General features: G+C 44.8%; 1 protein-coding gene across 2 annotated transcripts in view; it reads left to right on the top strand.

Moving 5' to 3' along the window:
- The window catches only part of B4GALT3 (beta-1,4-galactosyltransferase 3), a 568,837-nt gene that overhangs the window by 518,750 nt on the left and 31,384 nt on the right, over positions 1-18,703 (top strand). For both annotated transcript variants that reach the window (XM_069604654.1, XM_069604658.1), the window contains exons 4-5: positions 10,415-10,605; positions 11,460-11,582. In XM_069604654.1, the coding sequence (XP_069460755.1) occupies positions 10,415-10,605; positions 11,460-11,582 (314 nt within the window). The remainder of the gene's footprint in view (positions 1-10,414; positions 10,606-11,459; positions 11,583-18,703) is intronic.

The following is an 18,703-nucleotide window of genomic DNA, read 5'->3' as shown; positions in this document are numbered from 1 at the left end:
GGGTTCAGGGATGCGTGGGTTAGGGAGGTAATGCCCATCTCTGGATTGGATGGAGCGGGACAGCCCTTGGCGAGCCCCCTGACATTTTGAATAAATACAAATTCTTGCACCGTCTTCGAGAGTTGCTGTGTTCTTGGATTCATCTGTCACATGCAGTGTCAGGAGTGGGATCCTGCCTGTGTAAAGAAAACTGACAGGAAGTTAGAAGCAGGTGACTCCTGGGTAAGTGCAAGCCCTGAACCATTGGACAGAGAAGTTTGGGAGATTGGGGTTGAGCTGGAATTTCTTAGTCTAGATACCATACATGTAGCATCAGAAGTTCCTAGGAATCTCTTTGGTCAGACAACACCCCAATTGGAGTTGATGCTCCAGGAGAATCTACCACCCTGGCAGAAGAACTACAAAAGAGTCTACTGGAAGACATACTAGAGGCTGGGGAGAGAACCTATCGGTGGAAGCAGGCCAGAGGATGGGGACTTGGAGCTCCCAAGTAGCCCTGCTTTTCATTAGTAGAGGAAAACTACGGGTCATGAAGAATAAGAATAGAAGGCCAAGCTTACACCACCTGATGAAGACCCTGGTTTCACGGAAAAATATCCAACTTCTAATCCCATAGAGGACTCACTAAGGGCCCTGGTGGAAGGCCCCACGATCCTACAAAACTGGGTGCTGTAGAAGGCCCTGCCACCTTCTTTGTGAATTTGAAGCTAGTTGCTGAGATAGCAGGTTGGCATAAACACATTGCGCCACTACTAACCAGAGAGTCACAACAAACCTTTTAAGCTCTCAACCCTGACTCTTTAAGGAGGACTATTCAGTTTTTGCAACCTGAAAATCTCAATCGAAATCCTGTGTGGTTTGAATGGAAAACTCCCCTCATATCAATGATCAAGGTAACCAGGTCTTTTTGTGCAAACTAATATGTTTGGAAAATGAGGTGACAATCATGATGAGCCAACGACTGTCAAAGAAATTGTCAATAACGCAGGCTATGGAAGGTTTATATAGAAATGGCATTCATAAACTGACTAGTCAGTAAAGTTGTTGAGATTCTGTGCACATATAACTGCAAGAATGGAATTGAATAGAAACCTGGCAGGACGAACAATGGTCACTGAAGGCTTGGAAGATGGTGGTAGGTTTGGTATTGAAGCTCATTTCAAAACACAACCTTCATTCAAAGAGGTAGCGCAATATAGTACAATAAGTAGCTATTCCGTAAGAAGGAGTTAGCTGCATTTATGGTTAGTCCAGTTTCCTGTCCTAAAGATGTTGGGGTGTAGTACATGTGTGGCCACACTGTTAATTTTGTCCATTGTGCCATGATCCTGTTAGAGCTGTAATCAAATGCTCAGAGAGAAGGATTGTTTTAATTTTAACAGTGTGCAGGCAATTGACCAGGACGGAGCTCTAAACTTAAAACAGATTTTCTGGGATACATGTACCTACCAAGGTCCTCCAATTTTGGAAGGTTTTTCAAAAAACGAATTATTTGTTTATATTGTATAAGCTATTTTTATGTGCACACCACCCTAATGTTCTGTACATTTGTTCTGCTGGTTATGATGGAGTTTTCAAGAAGTTATATATTAAGATTTGCTTTTAAAAGAGATACTGTATTTTTAAACTTCATGGCTTTTCTTGTATACTTTCTTGTAGCTGTAATGTTTTTCTGTATCTAAATTGTACTTCTGAATCCGAAAGTGTGTTGTGGGCACTAAGAAAGGCACTCTGTGTTCTCTGTAATGTATTATCATGGGACAAGCTATGCAGTTCTGAAATCTTGGTTGCCATTAAGTACGGTTATAAATCTACTGGTAATGGACTCTTTGGAAGTATGTAAAGAATGTTCAGCCTAGTTTGCAATTTTTGAGTCTAGCTGTTATGGCAGCATTGAGGGTAAAGTGCATTTTGTTTATTTGTGACCAATAATTTACACATGCACATATATCATAGAGGCTGTAATACCAACTCTGGAGTTGTGGTTCAGTTTTTGTAAAACAAAAAAAAAGGTATTTTGGTGGCCTTTTAACTTATGAATCCAAGGATGTGGTTGTCAAGCTGAACATTTTGAGCTTGAAGGCCATTTTCAGTTTACAAACTGGGGTCCATGTTTGCCAACTTCATGCTGAGTCCATTTATAGCCCCATGACACATCCTGACACTTGGCAGGGTAAGGCATACCCCAGAATGGTGCGATATGGATCTTAAAAACCACAAAAAGGGTACGATTTTGCAGTCAAGTAAGCGGCTATGCACATGTACGCTTCCGTTGAAAAACGTAGAGTGAAATTGGTCCATAGAAAACAGCAATATACGAGGCTTAGAACTCTAGCTTCTCTGTTAAGAACAGTGTGAAATGTTCCAAAAAAATGTTAACAGCTCACAAATTTATTCTGAAATGATTTGTGAAATTCTGTCTAGGAGGGCAACCTTTTGTTATTTGGCACTAATCTGTACAGCGGTTTTCGCTGTGCTTATTAACATTTGAACCGTTTAATGAATTGTTTCCAAAATGTCTGTGGCCAATGGATATGTTATACCAATGAAGGGCAGGCCAATGCCCACAGCTGAAGGCCTATGCCCCCTTTCCTAGCATAGGCCATGGCCACTGTCCATGTTTCACTAATGATTTAAAGCGCGGGATGCCCAGACCCCGGCCTGCTGGCCGAGGCCCATACCCCCTCCCTAGTACCTAACCAGATCCCACCAGCCATAGCCTTTGACCATGGCCAGCAGCCTCGGGATGAATGGGCCACGACCTTCAGCTGTGCCACTGTCCATGTTGCCCAATTATTGAAAAGACAGAGGACCTTAGCTGGCTGCCTTACTGTCCGCTGGCCACAACCTTTGACCTTCTCTGCTGTAGATGTTGTACCAATTAATTAAAAAGGGGAAAAAAAGACAATGGCCAAGCCCCAGAGGTCCATAGGCTATTGGTTATTCACACTGTGAGCAACCTGAGGACGTCCTCACTTCTATCCCCCAGAATCCTCCTCTCAGATGTCCTGGGAAAGGCCATCGCTTTTGGATCCCGACCCTGGGGGTGAATATGCGAGGGAGGATCACTTGGATGGATGGAACTTCGGGAATTGGGAGAGGACATCCTTGGACGAGACAGTATTCTCCCCTTTCTAAATGAGCCCTCTATGCCTAAAACCTTTGTGGGATATTGTCAACCCTTTTCCTTCGCCGCCTTCCAAACTGTACCCCAGAAACAAAATCTTAGTATTGGGACGAGGAAGAGACCAACAAGCACATATCCTCCTTTCACTGACGCGCACATTTCTCAGAGACCAAACAGAGGTGTAGATGCTTCTTTATTAAATCTGATAGTTCCAAACACCCCTCTGATACTGAGACAATGAAGAGGGCTACGGAGGAATACCAGAGGAACAACCAGGCATGTCTGCCTAATGGAGTCCTCCAAAGTCAGGCAAGAGAACTCAATAATCCACACCTGATGGATATAAAAATGCCCGCTGTTCTGAGAGACGACGAACCGGTTGGATGAAAGGAAGCTGGAGACCAAGGTGGCTCAAGCAGTGCTGCACAGGAGAAGGGGATGCCGTGGTCGGCTGTGCGAGGGTCCGGAGGTCCTGCTATCCACCCAAGAGGGTCTGTTTGGGAGAAGCTGTGGAGCTCCCCTTGACCTCAGCCGCTGCCAAGGGAAGCCTAAAGAGCATGCAGTGCAGACTGCGAGGGGAAGGCGGAGTCTGGAGAAGCAGGGATGCCACCGAAGCCTGTCACGAAGGACGCCAAGAGGAAGAACGCTGCTGTGTGTGACCGGTGGGTTTAAAATCCATACACACTCCTTCCGGGGTGCTCTGGTAACGTATGACAAAGTCCTTTACAAATACTGAATGCACGGCAAGTGATTAAGAGCACTGTTGAATGCTGGAACAAGTATTGTCAAAATATCGAGTAAACTGATTGAGCCTGTGTGAATGCCGCACAGAGTAAAAAGTAATCGAATGCTCATGGATGGAGTGAAAACCAAGTAATGCATGAACCAGAAATCAAAGAATATAATTTATGAAACAAGTATTGCTAAAGTCAAGAGAATAGCACAAAAGGTATGAAAGTGAGAAATCCAGTATTGGCCCTAGGTTCAGAGGGCCCCATGAAACACATAGTAACAAGATCAAGAAAATACCAAGAAGGGTGTGAAAACGAGAGACTAGGATTTGGCCTGAATCTAGGAGAGGCCCACGAGACAAGTAATGGCAAAAGCAAGAGAATATCAAGAAGGGTATGAAGAGGAGAAACTAAATGGTGGCTCAAAGTCCAGAGGGGCCCAGGCATTGCAATCTAAGACATTTGTGCTGGCAACAGCCAGAGGAATATGAACAAGAATAATAAAGTTCATAGTGGCAAAGTTAGCACTGAGACAGTGGCTGAAGAATGAGACAATGAGAACTCAACTAAGCATCACTGTCAAATGGAACCAGTGGCTAAGTGTTGATGGAAACAGTATAGGTTGCGTGACCTGTAATGGCTGGACTGTGTGGTCTGACAACTGTGCCTAGACTGAGTGCCCTATTTGGAAGCAGCCAATGAAAGTAGGTTTGAATTTAAGTTTGTGTTGTCACATCCCTGTTTGAGAAATTGAAGTTAAGAAACATACGTGTTATTTCTGAAAGCTGGAAGCTTTGAACTTTTGGGGAAAGAAGCCTCGAATTGGGAAGTGTCCAAGGGAACTGTGTTGATTTTGATAGCTGGAAGATTTGAACTCTTTGAGAAAGGAACCCCAACTTCAGAGGTATCCAAGGAACTGTTCTTTTTTAAAGCAAGAAGGTTTAAACTCTTGGGGAAGGGAATCCCAATATTCTGAGAACTATTTTGAACTTTGGGATGGGGAAGCTGATCCTAAGCCAAGAGATGTAGGGAGCTCTGAACTTTTTTTTGAACGCTATTCCTTTGAGTCTGACATCCCTACACATTGTATACAGTTAGTTATGAGGGCAAGTTTAGGTTTTGGACACCGACAGGTACTTAATTGTACTTCCTGATGCAGACTATCATTAGTTTTCTTTAGATAGGGATATCCCACCATAGCATAGGACAAGTTAACTTACTCCACCCCACATTTTAAGTTTAAATAAACTTGCTTTGAGTACGAATTTTAATCTGTTTGACTTGCTTCATGATGCGTTCACACCACCCGTTTATTCCTCTTTTTATTCCTGTGGTAATGGATCAGGCGAACAATACATAGCTTGATTGATGCTGTGCAAAAAGTATCCCCAGTAACTATTCCAGAGGTAATGCATACTATGCTGATTCCCCCACTGGCTCTCACCATGTGTCCACCTCCTCTTTTCTTGGTCCGCCCCACTTCACTCCCTTGTGCATTTCCTCCCTAACCCTCCCCATCACCACTTTTCACTCTCCAGTACTTTGATGCATATTCTTTTCCAAGCGTGCAATTTGATGTTACTGCAGGAATCTTTCGAGATAACCGAGGGATTCTCCAAATAAGACAAACCCTTTCTGTCCCAAAACGGGTCCACAGCCCACCACTGTGTCCCCACTTGCCTAGGTGGTCATCTTTGCCTCTCGCCATCAGGGATGTCATTTCACCAAAATGCCAGGGGTAGCGGTAGTGACTCCACACGACTGTTGACCTGACATCACAGGAAGTGATGTCATTTGACACCACCCGAAGTGACATCATGGGAAGCGATGGACCACAACCTTTCACCCCTTTAGAAAGCAGAAGTGGCATTACATAGCATTGTTCCTAAGTACACTACAAAAACAATATGATTACAATATCACTGTAATGTGATATACATTTCATACTAGAATGGATCACCATATGTATTGTTAATATCAGTGTGTATAGGCCCATATTACCAAATTACTGTGAATGCAAGCAAACGTCCAAGGCCAAATGATAATGATGTGTTGTTATATAGCACTTATGCTTAAGTGCTTTATGTAGAACAAATACATACAATATCACCCACCCTGTGTTGGTACTCATTTTTCAACCTCAGAAGGATTAAAAGCTGAGGTTGGCCTTGCCGGGATACGAACATGCAACCTGCAGATCCCACACACATCGCAGCAGTGAGTGCTCAACCCAGTGACTTATTTTACCAGCTATAGCTATCTTACCAGCTATAGTAAAACGAGAAATTACATGTCGGAATGTTCTCAAAGTCAGAAAGCAAATTACACTCTGTAGTGGATACCATTAAACTGGTAACTGAGATTTAACAGTAGGCCAATTAATCTGCAGATCTGATGCAAAGTTGGCCACATGTCAAACGTGCGTGGATCTACTTTTCAGGCTTCAAAGGTTGGCAAAATACATACTATTGAGAGGGTTCATAAATGTGAATTAAAGAATTTAGAGTAATGTAGGGAAAGCAGCGCACTCGCACGGCATCCCGTAATCTGGGCACTCGTTACCCCATGCATGCAAACAAACATCCTGAACAGCATGCCATGAAGATAGGAACGACAGACACATTACAACAAAGCAATCATTGCAGCACAATGAAATCAAGAGCCACTTTATGTGCTATGGGTCCACAAGCTTTTAGGCACAAGAATTTTGTCAAGTGGCCGAGGACACCGAGATGGAATGTCTTGTGATGATCGTAACATAGACAACGGCAGAAAAAAACATGCTATAACTGCAACTTGCGAAAAGCCAAATACATAGTCCGAAATGGATGCTTATTCTACTCTAAATGCTTTTTGGAATTTTTGTCTGCATTGTGAATTCGAGATGTTTAAGATCAGACTAAATCAGTGACTCACCCCCTGAAGTGGGCCTGAAATAAACCTTTAATGAGTCTATCAATTATTGTATAGCATTCCAGAAAGACTAATTTGTAATTCCTATGCTCTTATCAAAGTATTAAAACATGTGGAACCACATTTTTTATTTATTTTTAAGAGGCCTGAATATGAAAGCCAGCCACTCCAGAAACAGAGCCACATGGCACGGGCCACTGCCCAGGAGCTTCAATCTAAAAAAAACTTTTTTTTAGGGGTGGCAAGGGAGACCTCGGGTCGCAGTTGCAACCCCAGGTGAGCCCCAAATGACGTCGCTGCTCACCACCTGTACTCTGATATGGATCCACGCCTTTCCCTCCAAATATAATTTTGAGCACTTTTCTTATTCAGCTTCCCTCAGGATTACTGGGGAAATCATTTGCATCGAACAAAAAATATGGGCAGGTTTTTATTTCTGAAAGGTTTCTCTGCCACAATGGGAGATCTATACATTTTTTTTTTTTTTAGTTTTTTTTTTTAAGAGAAGGAGGGTACACCTTTCTCTGAGATTTTTAAAACTACTGGACAGATTTACACCAAACGGGAAAAAGGAGGGAAATTAATGAGTGAAGGCTAAAAACAGCCTGTTTTTGTTTTCTTAATAACTTTTGAACTGTTTAACTAATTTTCACCAAAATATCCAGTTTCAGGGGGTAGGGCGGGCGTGGGCCAGAGTTTTATTTTGAAACCATTCATGCAGCTACGTCCAGCGAGCCAAAGGGTATTTGCATCCGAATTTTGGGAAAAGTCTACATAAACCCTCCAGTTTTACCTTCTCTATAGGCAGGCAACTTCCTTTTTCTAGAACATCCATGTGGCAGTCAGGATCCCTTAAGCCACATGCAACATAACACGTTTTGCTCAGATGTTATTTTTTTATTTAATGAAGTTTATAATGGTGCACATATTAAGATATGCTTGTGAGCATAGTGAATGGTCCCAATCTGTCTAATCTGGACCCAGGGCCCGTAGCCTATCAGTGCAGTTGTCAAAGGGCAGCACTAGATTGGTGCTACAAATTGTTTGTAAATGTGTTATGTTGTTACATTTGCCAGGCTTTTTTTGACTTCATTTTCTGCCGAGAAAACCCTTCGAAAAATATGGGGAGACTAGTGGGGTAAGGGGATGTAAGGGGTAGAGGTGTGTGTGGGGGGGTAGGGATTAGATAATGGGGACGGGGGAGTTTGGAGGGGCGTGGGGGGGGGGGGACCCTTCCCAAAAAAAAAAAACCTTTTGATGAGTTTGTTCGGCCAAGATATTCGGCCAAAAACTCTGAAAATAACCTGGTGGTCTAAGAACAAAGAACGAAATGTGTATGCTTCTGCCACCACCCATAGACCTGCTGGAATCCACGCATTTTAATTGGTGCTAATGAGGAGAGTTGCATGTCACTGCAGGTTGATAGAATTAGGCAAATCTACCTTTGGCCTCACCAGTGAGATGGTACAAAGCGTCAACAAGGTGCAGTCGGCGGAAACATTGCACAATCACAAATGTAACATTTGGATGCGCTAGTACACACACACAACCATTACGTGGGAGGGAAGGAGTTGGGGAACGGGATGTTGAGAGGGAAGAAACCACACCTCTGTAAGTAGTGCCAAAAGGGGAGGTGCACATGAACCAGTAATTCAGCGGAATGGGCGCCCCATCTCTTTGTGTTGCTGCTTTTTCAGCATTATGCATTTGAATCGTGCATAGTTTATTTTTAAAGAGGTGCAAACCTCGAAACTCCCTTTTTTTAACTAGAAGTGAAACATTAGTTTCTTTTGAGACCCCAAATGAGATGTGCATGTGTTAAGACATATCTTCTACCAGTGTATCTGTTCAAGAGTACAAGATGCAAGGGATTTCCCATTCCAGAATCGGCAAGGCCAATGACTATTTTGGCAGCCCCCAACAACTAAATTGCCTTTGGGTAAATGACTCCATTGCATGCCTTTCCCTGTAGTTCCTGGGGAAGAGATGCTTCCCCCTTGAGTGTCTACCCCCGTGCCTGCACCATGCATCCCTTTACTGAGCGGTTCCAGCCTGACCGCAGCTGCAGGGCAGGCCGCTGCAGGCATGTTTTCAGAAAAGAATGGACACTTGTGTCCTCCATAACTCCCAGAAGTTTCTGTGACGAACCAGTAGGACTCGTACTACAATGCGTCATGGTGTAGATAGATTTATTCAAGTAAAAAGGAAAATGCCTAACTGGCACTATCGCTATGAGCAAAGTTCCCTTCCTCCTAAAATGAAACTAAGGGTACTTGTCGTAGTCCCAAAATGAAGATTTCCCAGTCAAAATTCCTAGTTACTAACTGGCCCTATCACTTTAGAAAAACCGAACTAAAAAGAAAAGGAGGCTTGCTCGGAATGGGCTTCTTTTTCATCCGGCTCTTGGAGGATGTATTATCAGTCTCCGAGTTCCGTTTGAATGCCTTTACACACAGTCTTCATATGTGCTTTGTCGGTTAAAATGAACAAAATAAGTCTTCTGGATGGTTTTCTCTACCCCCTCTCTGGGAAAAGACAAATTATTCTTCCTATGTGTTTTCCAACAGTTTACCACTGGTTAAATCCCTCCAGGATCACTTCAGCTTTTACTTTCTTAATCCCACCTTTTATGGCACTGGGACTCGCCAAACTCGTGTGGCTTTTGGGTAGGGTTATTTGTTCTCAGTTCAATTGTCATATATTTGTTGGCTTTGTCAACCTTGGTACGAAGCAGACCTTCCACACTCTGGTTCACAGGAAGTGTGTCCATGTTCTCTTAGATTCCTATACTGTGTATGGCTTCTCCAGCCTTCATATGTAGTGTTCTTCTTTCATACACTCTGCTTTACTAGGGTCTCATGCCTGTCCCACTCTTTCAGACTTTCACTCTCTGCGGCTTCTCCAGCCTTGAGAGGCAGGATTTGCATCTCTCACATTCTGTTTTACCTGAACCTTGTGCCCGTTCCTGTTTCCCAGCTTCTTGTACTGTGAACGGCTTATATAACCCACAGGTTATAGCTTTCGCTAGCGTCCTCACATTGGCAGCGTTTGCTTCCCTGTTCGTGCTCCTCTCCTAGGTACCCACACTCACTGTGTGGAGCTCGTGGACTCTGAGGTCCTACTTGCCGAGACCCCTATAGAGGGTCTTGTTGAGCGGGCTCATCTCCCTAGCCTCACAGGGATGACTCCCCTATGGGAGAAGGGGCAAATTGTCCAGATTCGTCACACTGGCTTGAGCAAAATCTTCAACTAATGTGATGACTGCTTTTAATCAGTAAAAATGTGTAAACCCTCATCTGCACATGCCCTGATTCTGAAATCGCAACTCTTGATAAACACCTGCACGATGACTGAATGATAGCTGGGTATGCTGCCCCCCTCCCGCCCGTCCACTGTACCTTAGTGTAGATGTTTGTCTAACTTTATTCACTCGCCACAACATTGAAATGGCATTTTTTCAGATGTTGTTCGAATGCATAGACCTCTGATTCATACCAATTAGTGTGGCGGATGCGTCCATCATTGGGGACTGCATGTCTACGCTCTGTAACATTGATGGGGTGCTGGGAGTATTTGGCCCAGGCGTCTTCATCTTTGTATGCTCATCAGTGGTTCCACCTTTCTTTTTGGGATGTCTTTCCAGGCAGGAAACTCCACCTTCAACCGAGCGAAACTCCTGAACGTGGGTGTGAGGGAGGCCATGAAAGATGAAGATTGGGACTGCCTCTTTCTGCACGACGTGGACCTGATCCCCGAGAATGATCACAACCTCTACATCTGTGACCCCGGGAGCCCCAAGCACGCCTCCATCGCCATGAACAAGTTTGGCTACAGGTGATGATGATCATGCTCTTCTCAAATGTGCCACAAGCACGTCCCATGCCCTTGTTGGTTCCATAGAACCTTTAGCATGTGTAGACTGCTACGTCTGTCTTTGCAACCATCAACTGGAAATTGTGCAATTTCCCAGCATGCCACTGTTTCTACAAAGAGGGTGTTGGGCTGCCGTGGGAATAGATGGATTCAGCTATTGGCAGTTTGCCCGATGACTGTGAGTCATTTCATTCTCTCTTCTGGCTTTACTCCAACACGCCTCAGCCCTGAGATTATACAAACACTTGACTACCTTACCCGACAGGGGGTGCGCAGTGCCACAACGTATTTGGGCTTCCTCTTGAGATGATGGCTGTAGGGAAATCTCATTTAATATTTCTGAACATGCTTTTACCCAAGGAACTGTTTTGAAGCGGGATTTCGAGTAGCTAAATTAATAAATAGTTCATGATTGGGGGGGGGGGGGCAGGGGGAAAGGCCAAATGAAAATGCAAAGTTGGCAAAGCGGCTTGTGCATATTTTTACATCCCCTGACAAACTAACAGTGTCATTTGGTGCCTCTGGAGTTGGAAAACCCCAGGGGAAGTACATGATGTTCTTTGGTACCAATGAGCATAGTTTGCCATCCAGCGATAGTACAGGAGCACCAGTTGGAGTGCAGTAGAGGGTGCTGATCCTGGGGCATGGCTAGACGTCAGTGAATGACGAATGAAGAAGATGCTCTGGAAAATAAGATGGCACAGATCTGGCCCCCCAATTAAATGAGTCTCTCCAGTCTTCTCAATTGCTGCATCCTGAAATGTTCCCTCTGCCCCACTTTTCCTCTGACACTGATCACCTTTTGTTCTTTGCAGCCTTCCTTATTCCCAGTACTTTGGCGGCGTGTCGGCTCTCACGCCGGATATGTACATGAAGATAAATGGCTTCCCTAATGAATACTGGGGTTGGGGAGGAGAGGACGACGACATTTCCACCAGGTAATTTGGCATTCGCATCACTCTCTCTGTATGTATGTTTGTGTCTCTGCCAAATCTCACTTTTGCAACTGCCTTTTCATTGGCAGATAATTGAGGGGAAATGTTGGAACATCTCTGCTGTTCTGTCCATGTTAAGTTAACAACCTCAAGCAGTTTGTCCTCAGGGAGCACTGGAGATTATTTTTCTTTTTAGCAAAATCAAATGGCACATGTGTGTTCCTGCAGAAATGGCTTTCTACAGAGTGCCAGCTCAAAGTAACTAGTGTGAGAAACCTGACAGTGTTTTCCCACCTATTCCTCTGGGATTCTCCATTCAGGTGGCCAGGGAAGGGCCATCGCTTTTGGATTCCGACCCTGTGGGTGAACAAGCGAGGGAGGATCACCTGAGTGAACGGTCACTGAGGATTGGGAGGATAATACCCAGGGGTGACGCATGGTGTTTCCTCTTTCCCCATTTTCCATCAAAATCCTCTTCCTACGCTTTCACAGAATATTTCCTATCCCATTCCATCATCCCTGATCCAGGCCTCATTAACCCCGAACTAAGGGAGGACACAAAAGTATTTTATTTCAGGAAGCTAGGTGAGGAGAAAGATCAAATAAGACGGACATGGGCTTAATGGACGTATCCCTTCATCTTCCACTACTCTAGGCCACAGAGAATACTATCGAGACCCATGCTTGTATGTCAGTATGTCAGGGTACAGAGTGACCTACTAAGAGGGAAAACTATCCCTTTAAATAAAACCAAGGCTAGAAGGTTTTTCTATACCTCCTGTCAGTCACCTACCAATGTTTCAATACATAAATCCAATCTACAATCGCATTCCATCTCCCACTCCCCATTTTCAAAAAGGTTGAGAGGATACAGGAGGTAGGACAGGGCCTACTACAACCTACCACTAGGCTGTCCCATTAATAGTCAGGCAGAGTTAGGCAATTTATTCTGACTTTTCACACCTGACTCCACTTGACGCTTTACACCAGTATAGAAGGTGCAGTTCTAAACAGAGGAGAGCGAGCTGGAGATGCAGTACTGAGCAGCAGAATGAAGCGGTGAGAAAGACCAGGAGAACCTGTAGAAGAACGGAGTGCCGAGACAATGAGCCGGTATGCCAGAGTGGTTGCTGCATGGTCAGCGAGCCATGTCTCCAAGGAACCAGAGTGAGGTACTCGATGGCAGGCTGATGGCCGTGTTCAAGGAATTGCTTGTTCACTTGGGACTTGTGCTGGTACAAGGTTGTCACAGGGGCAGCTGGTGAGACCCTGACCTCGACCAAAGCAACTAGAGGAAGGCCACTTGCCAGTGCTGCAATTACCAGTGAATTACATGGGAAAAGGAAGAGAAACTCGGTAGCGTGCAGGCTTATAGAGCTGAATTGAAACCTTGTTGCAAGCGGCGTTGAGAGGAAAAAGTATAAAGGAAAGGTTATTGCCAGCGTTACGAAAGAAAAGATCAAATGGAAACCAAGGTTTAATGCACTAGATGTGCAGAGTTAAAAGGAGAAATGAAGTTTAAAAGTGAAAGGGGCTAGAGTGGTGGAGAGTGTGTGCAAGAGGCTCAGTAAAGGGAAAAGGAGCAAGAAACGCATTAAAGTGTGCACAAGAAACCCAGAAGAAAGTATGAAAGACGTGCAAAGTGTGAAAAGGGGTGTAGGAGAGCCCAATGAAGCAAAGCTATGAGAATTGTGAAAGTAGAAGAAATGGAGAAGGTTTATTCATCAGAGTGGTAGCGCTAAGGAGGAGCAAAGAGCCCGGCGTTTCTGATGCTGCCCCTGAAAGAACTGTGAATAAAGAAATGCGCATCCTGACATACTGAGCTTGTGTTGCTTCAGAGGGGCCTAGACTTGGGGAAGGGAACCCTGAGAGGCCCAACAAAGCTGAATACTTATTTTGAAACAGAGGCCTGAACTTGGGGAAGGGAATCCTGAGAAGCCCAAGAGAAACTGTTAAATTTTGTTTTGTTTGAAACTTGGAACAATTGAAACTTGGGAAATGGAAACCCCAGGACCTTAGAAACCTCGTGAACTACCCTGAACTGTTGCAAGAACCTTATGAAGAAAGTGTTAAGAACAATTTATGTGGATTGAAGTAATTCCTTTGATCTTGGCAGAGCCACGCCTGGTCGTAAGAATACCTAAAGCCAGTCTTGGGGGTTTATATTTCTTTTTGAGCCACTATTCTTCCTTTTAAGAAGACTTCCTATCTCTTTTTGTCCAAGAGTGAGGGCAAGCATAGGTTTAGACGGTCAGATTTTGAGACATTGACGGCCCTTAGAAACATCAGTTGAGGGAACAATCCTTTTAGAGATAAAGCCAGTCAGGAATTATACCAACTCTGGAACATTATTCAATAAAGGTTTTGGAAACTTATCTTGGAGTCTGTGTCTCTCTTGATACCATGCCTGTCTCACACTAGCCATTCTAGAGCCAGAAACCACAAGAGGATCAATCTCCTCCCGTGGGGTCTTACTTGCAAATGCCCCCTCGTTTTGGGCATAGGTGGTATTGGGGATTTCCATGGAGGCATGGCCGCTCACTGGATGTGTTGGAAAATCTGTGTGTGGATGTAGAGGAGCATGCTATACCAAGCAGACGATGCGGAGGAACTAGTGCAGTGGTTGTGAAATAGCTTCAGGGGCAGACGTTCTGTATCAAGCAAACTGTCATAACCAGACACTGTGCATTCAGCCTACACTATATGGGAAAGAGTTTATAGTGCCAAGGAGTTTTTGGGGTAATGGTGATGTGGCTACGGGGGAGGGTTCCTGTTGATTGTTTAGGGTGCATAGCGACCCCTTTCTAGCATTGGATATTGTATGTTGTCCAACCATGCCCACCTGCCGTATTCATAGTAGCTGTTGACCACCATTGCATCTTTCTCTCTTGTGCTCTTTCGCCGTCTCTTGCACTCGCTGTCTCGTGTGCTCTCACTTGCTGTCTCTCACGCTCTCGCTGGCTGTTGCATTCTCACAACCTTTTTTGCTCACTCGCTTTCACGATTTCCATCTTGAGCTCTTTTTTTTTTTTTATCTGTTGCGCACCTTTGCAGGTTCTGTTGTACCCTGTTCATGGGTGTGGTACTGGGGTGGTGGGGGAGTCTTTGTTGTGGCCACAAGATATTTTTATAAAATGTTGGGGTGGCTGCCTACAGAAATGGCAGAGGCACAAGAGAGCTTGAAGTTTTATAGTTGAAGCAAGAGTAGCATGATTTGGCTCGGCTCAATATCAATGTGCTCAAAAAGACCATAGAAGATTTTGGAAGGGCAGTTCATTGAACGTTTTCTATTTCCAAGATGGTCGGGGAAAGGTTGCAACCAGTTAACCAGTGCTCTTATGCGGCGACCCCATCCTCTGTCAAGGGAAGACTCATTGGCACATGCAATGTATTTGGGGACATACCTCAAAGCACATGGAAGCGCCTCAGGGTGAGCAGCAAAAATGCTGCCAACTTGTGGTTCAAACCTCGGCCGATGTCTATACCTGTCTTTTAAGACAGAATTCCTATAGAAGATTAACACTTTCTCTACTGTTAACATTTCCCTTCAAATAGATATTGAGACATGGATTCTAGTTTGTGACCTAGAAAATGTCTTTGGCAAAGTTTTGCTTGGCATTGACGTGGAAGAGAGAAATATCTTTCAAGGCACCATCCCAGGAGTTATGATGATACATTTCACTTCTACCAAGGGTCAACTTGCAAAGGTCTCCCCTGAGTCTGAAAAGTTGCCCAAGGCCAAAAGAACTAGTTCTACCACCTAAGCCTTTAGTGGGTAAGCATTTTATTGCACCTGTTATTACAGGAGATGTAGATGGTTATATCAAGAAGGCGGAGGACACATGGACAGGAAGTCCTTGGCCATTAAAACCTTATATACAGATTCAGAAAAGCCTGTTGTAGGCTGGGGTGATTAAAGGTCCTCTGAGGGTCTTTTGGAACAAAGCCCCTCTCCTAAGAGTAAGAAGATTACTAAGGGTAGTTGTAGGGTCTACAGTATGCAAAGACTGGACCACAACCAAGATAATTGGAGAATCCCAAAGGTTATTCTGCCCTTATTGAGGAATTAAACTGACCAACAACCAAGGGTCTTACCAGGCGAGGGATCTGTGGTTACGATCTGGGGAGGGCGTGTGTTAAGGCAGAATTCCTATTTTGTGGGATTACAGTGCCACTTTCTATGGCCCCTCAACTTTTTGCTTTTTCCCACTATTTCTTTGGATTACAGACCTATTTTTGATGGCCAGAGATACTTCTCCTGAAGCCTCCTTCAATGCAGCCCTTTCTGCCTTATTTAGGGTATATGGTATTGGGCGAGTCATAAGGCACCCATCCCCAGGGGTTCCCACCAGGCACCCCTTTTTTCCCCTAGTGTGATTACATTACCCTACATTGGTTTTAAGTCCTCCTCTCTGCCATTTTGCACTTCAGGGCTTCCTTAGTTCAGGGCAGCCATGAGGTAGGCCTAAAATGGCAGTTCTGATCTTGTGGGCTCTTGTGAGCCCACATAGCAGCCTCCATATTGGTTGCATTTGCTTTGGACCAGGCACAGCCTCTGAGCTCTCACTTACTGTGGGGGCAGACTAGGATGAGCGGTCATCTAGTTGGCCAGCCAGAATGGTTGGCTACCTGACTCCTTCATCCCTAACTCCCCTTAGTTATTGATGGGCTGGCTTTAGCCAGCTCTTTAGGGCAGTGGTATTTAATAGTTCCCCTGCCACTGCTCTTACTTGTTGCTGGAACTTGGAAGAAGCAGGGCGGCTGTACTGCTGAAGGATTTTCCTGCTGTTTCCTACCATTGTGTACATTTTTAAACCCGTATCTGGCAATACTGGATGGATATAGTACCTTGGGCACATCCCACTGGGCTTTTTCTGCTAGTCGAAGTCTACGCGGGACTTCCTGCATCATCCTCTTGACTCAACTTTGGTAATGGGCCAAGCCTTGCTTGCTGGAACCAACCCCAGGCTGTTTCACTGCTCCTACCTACCGTTTCCCGCTACGTTCTCTTGGCTGGCTGCGAGTCGCTACTGTCGCCTGGAAAGGCAGGTGGAAACCACTATCCCACATCATTTGCTCTCTTCTCTGGCTAACTGTCTTTTGTGGTTGTGCCACGATTCTTTTGTCCACTTAGCGGCCAGAACTCATCTTTCCGGGTTCCTTTGTATTCCCTGAGGTTTCCTCACCGGTGTTATTACTGCTGGCTTGAGGGTCTGTTTTGTGGTCGGTTGTTTTGCCATTTTTTTTCCTTTTCTCGGTCTGGGCCGTCGCTGGTTGAAGGTTCAAGTCTCTTGGCACCGGTTCCCGGTAAACCGCACCTCTGAAAAAGCATGTTACTGTGGTTTTGCCTTGTGTCATTTTGGTTGAAACTGCTGCTGTGAGAACCTACATCAGCGTCTTGGAGTGGGTGATTATTCAAGATACTCGCACTCGGTGTACCTTTGATCAGAAGTTGAGATAGTTTGAAAGAGCGTCTCGACTGCATTCCCCACTGATTAACATTGGGATCTTCCTACTTTCCCGCTTCTTCTTCTAGGGCTTGTGATTGTTCACAGGGTTGCTGGATCCCTTCATTTGGGGTGGTTTTCCATAGAATCTACACTCTTTGATTAAAACAGAGGCTTGCTTTCATTTTCCCTAAACAAGCGTATGGCCTACTGACTTTGTTTCACTGCCACTTATGGAACATGCTACTTTACCCTGAAACTTGCCTAAAGTTACTTTGTCGATACTGACCTGTCCGCGCACATTTTCCATGTACGCACAAGGGGTTCTGGGAGTTCTAGGACAGTAACTAGATTTGTACTATTTACCATTCATGTGCTCAACTTCTTACTGAGTGTATTTCTAGACTGTAGTTAATTCTGATGACTGTAGAACTATTTTCCCCTGAAGTGTATTGCACTGCTGTTTCCAAAATGTATCCTGATTTTTTGGAGGAGTTTGGCTATGTAGGAACTTTGTCCACCCTCCACCACAATTATCCATTATAAAATGTGCATTATTCAGATACTATGCCCTAGAGGCCAGAATTAATGTGGAGTACCAGTGTTGGCTTTAGGGGTCTTTATGACTATTTTAGTAAAATACCTGGCCCCTTTACTTCCCCCACTTGTTGAAATGTGTTGTGTGCTTACCACCAGGTATAGGGCCTACAATATATAGCATGAGTGGGTTATGTCTATAGGACAGTATATGATCTGTTGTGCAGGCCCTAGGGGCTTTGAACTGTTTCATATTTATTGTTCGCTTGTTGGGCGCTTATACAGGAAGCAAATACTGTTTCAAAGCGCCCACAGGGCAACAGGGAGGGGACAGGGGATGATGGAGCATTAAAATTACAATACATAAAAATGACTAAGAAAAAAACAATGTGGAGGGGAAGATGAACCTACTAAGCCTTGTGAGTGTTTAGAACGTGCAAGTGCCGAAGGAAGAGGGAATGGGATAGGTGCTGTGGTGCTCGTGGGAGAGCAGCAGGTGAAGTGCAATGAAAGGTAAGTGCGAGCCTCCAGGGGTGGAGAGTGAGTCGAAGCAAGTGCTGAGGATATACAGCAGCTGGGATGATATGATGTGGGAGGTCAGGGCCCCGAGGATGCCTCAGGGCCCTGCAAACCAATCAATGGTAGTGTTCCTTCCTCCCCCCCCCCCTTCCATCAATATATATGTATTATATGTGCCCATAAAGGCGTATATTAGTGTGGTGTATTTTCCAGAGATAAATGTGTGGACTCCTTTTACCTTTGTGTCAACTTGGTGCCCCGTACCAGAGAGGTGAGCCTTGTCGCTCTGTCAATGTTGCCTACTTCTGACAGGTTTGATGTCCCTGTCTTGAGGTACGTTAGCCCCACCCCCTGAGGGTTAGTGGTTGTAAAGCTGCCACCAGAGAGCTGTACAAAAACGGCCTTAATGCTGACCAGAGTGGGGCAGAGATGACAAGGGGCTGGAAATGGGTGCATTAACAGGAACACTGACAATAGGGCTGCAGTGAACGGCACGGATTTTCTTTGGATTTCATACAACAGTGAGGCGGTGTGTCTGGTGAAGGTTGCTGTACCCATTTGTCTGCCTTATTGAGAGCTGTCTGTCTTGGGTTGAAAAGCTATGTATATAATAGTGCTGAC

Source organism: Ambystoma mexicanum, chromosome 1p, assembly GCF_040938575.1.
Source record: "Ambystoma mexicanum isolate Mex_15411 chromosome 1p, UKY_AmexF1_1, whole genome shotgun sequence".
NCBI lineage: Eukaryota > Metazoa > Chordata > Amphibia > Caudata > Ambystomatidae > Ambystoma > Ambystoma mexicanum.
This window is presented reverse-complemented; position numbering and strand designations above follow the sequence as displayed.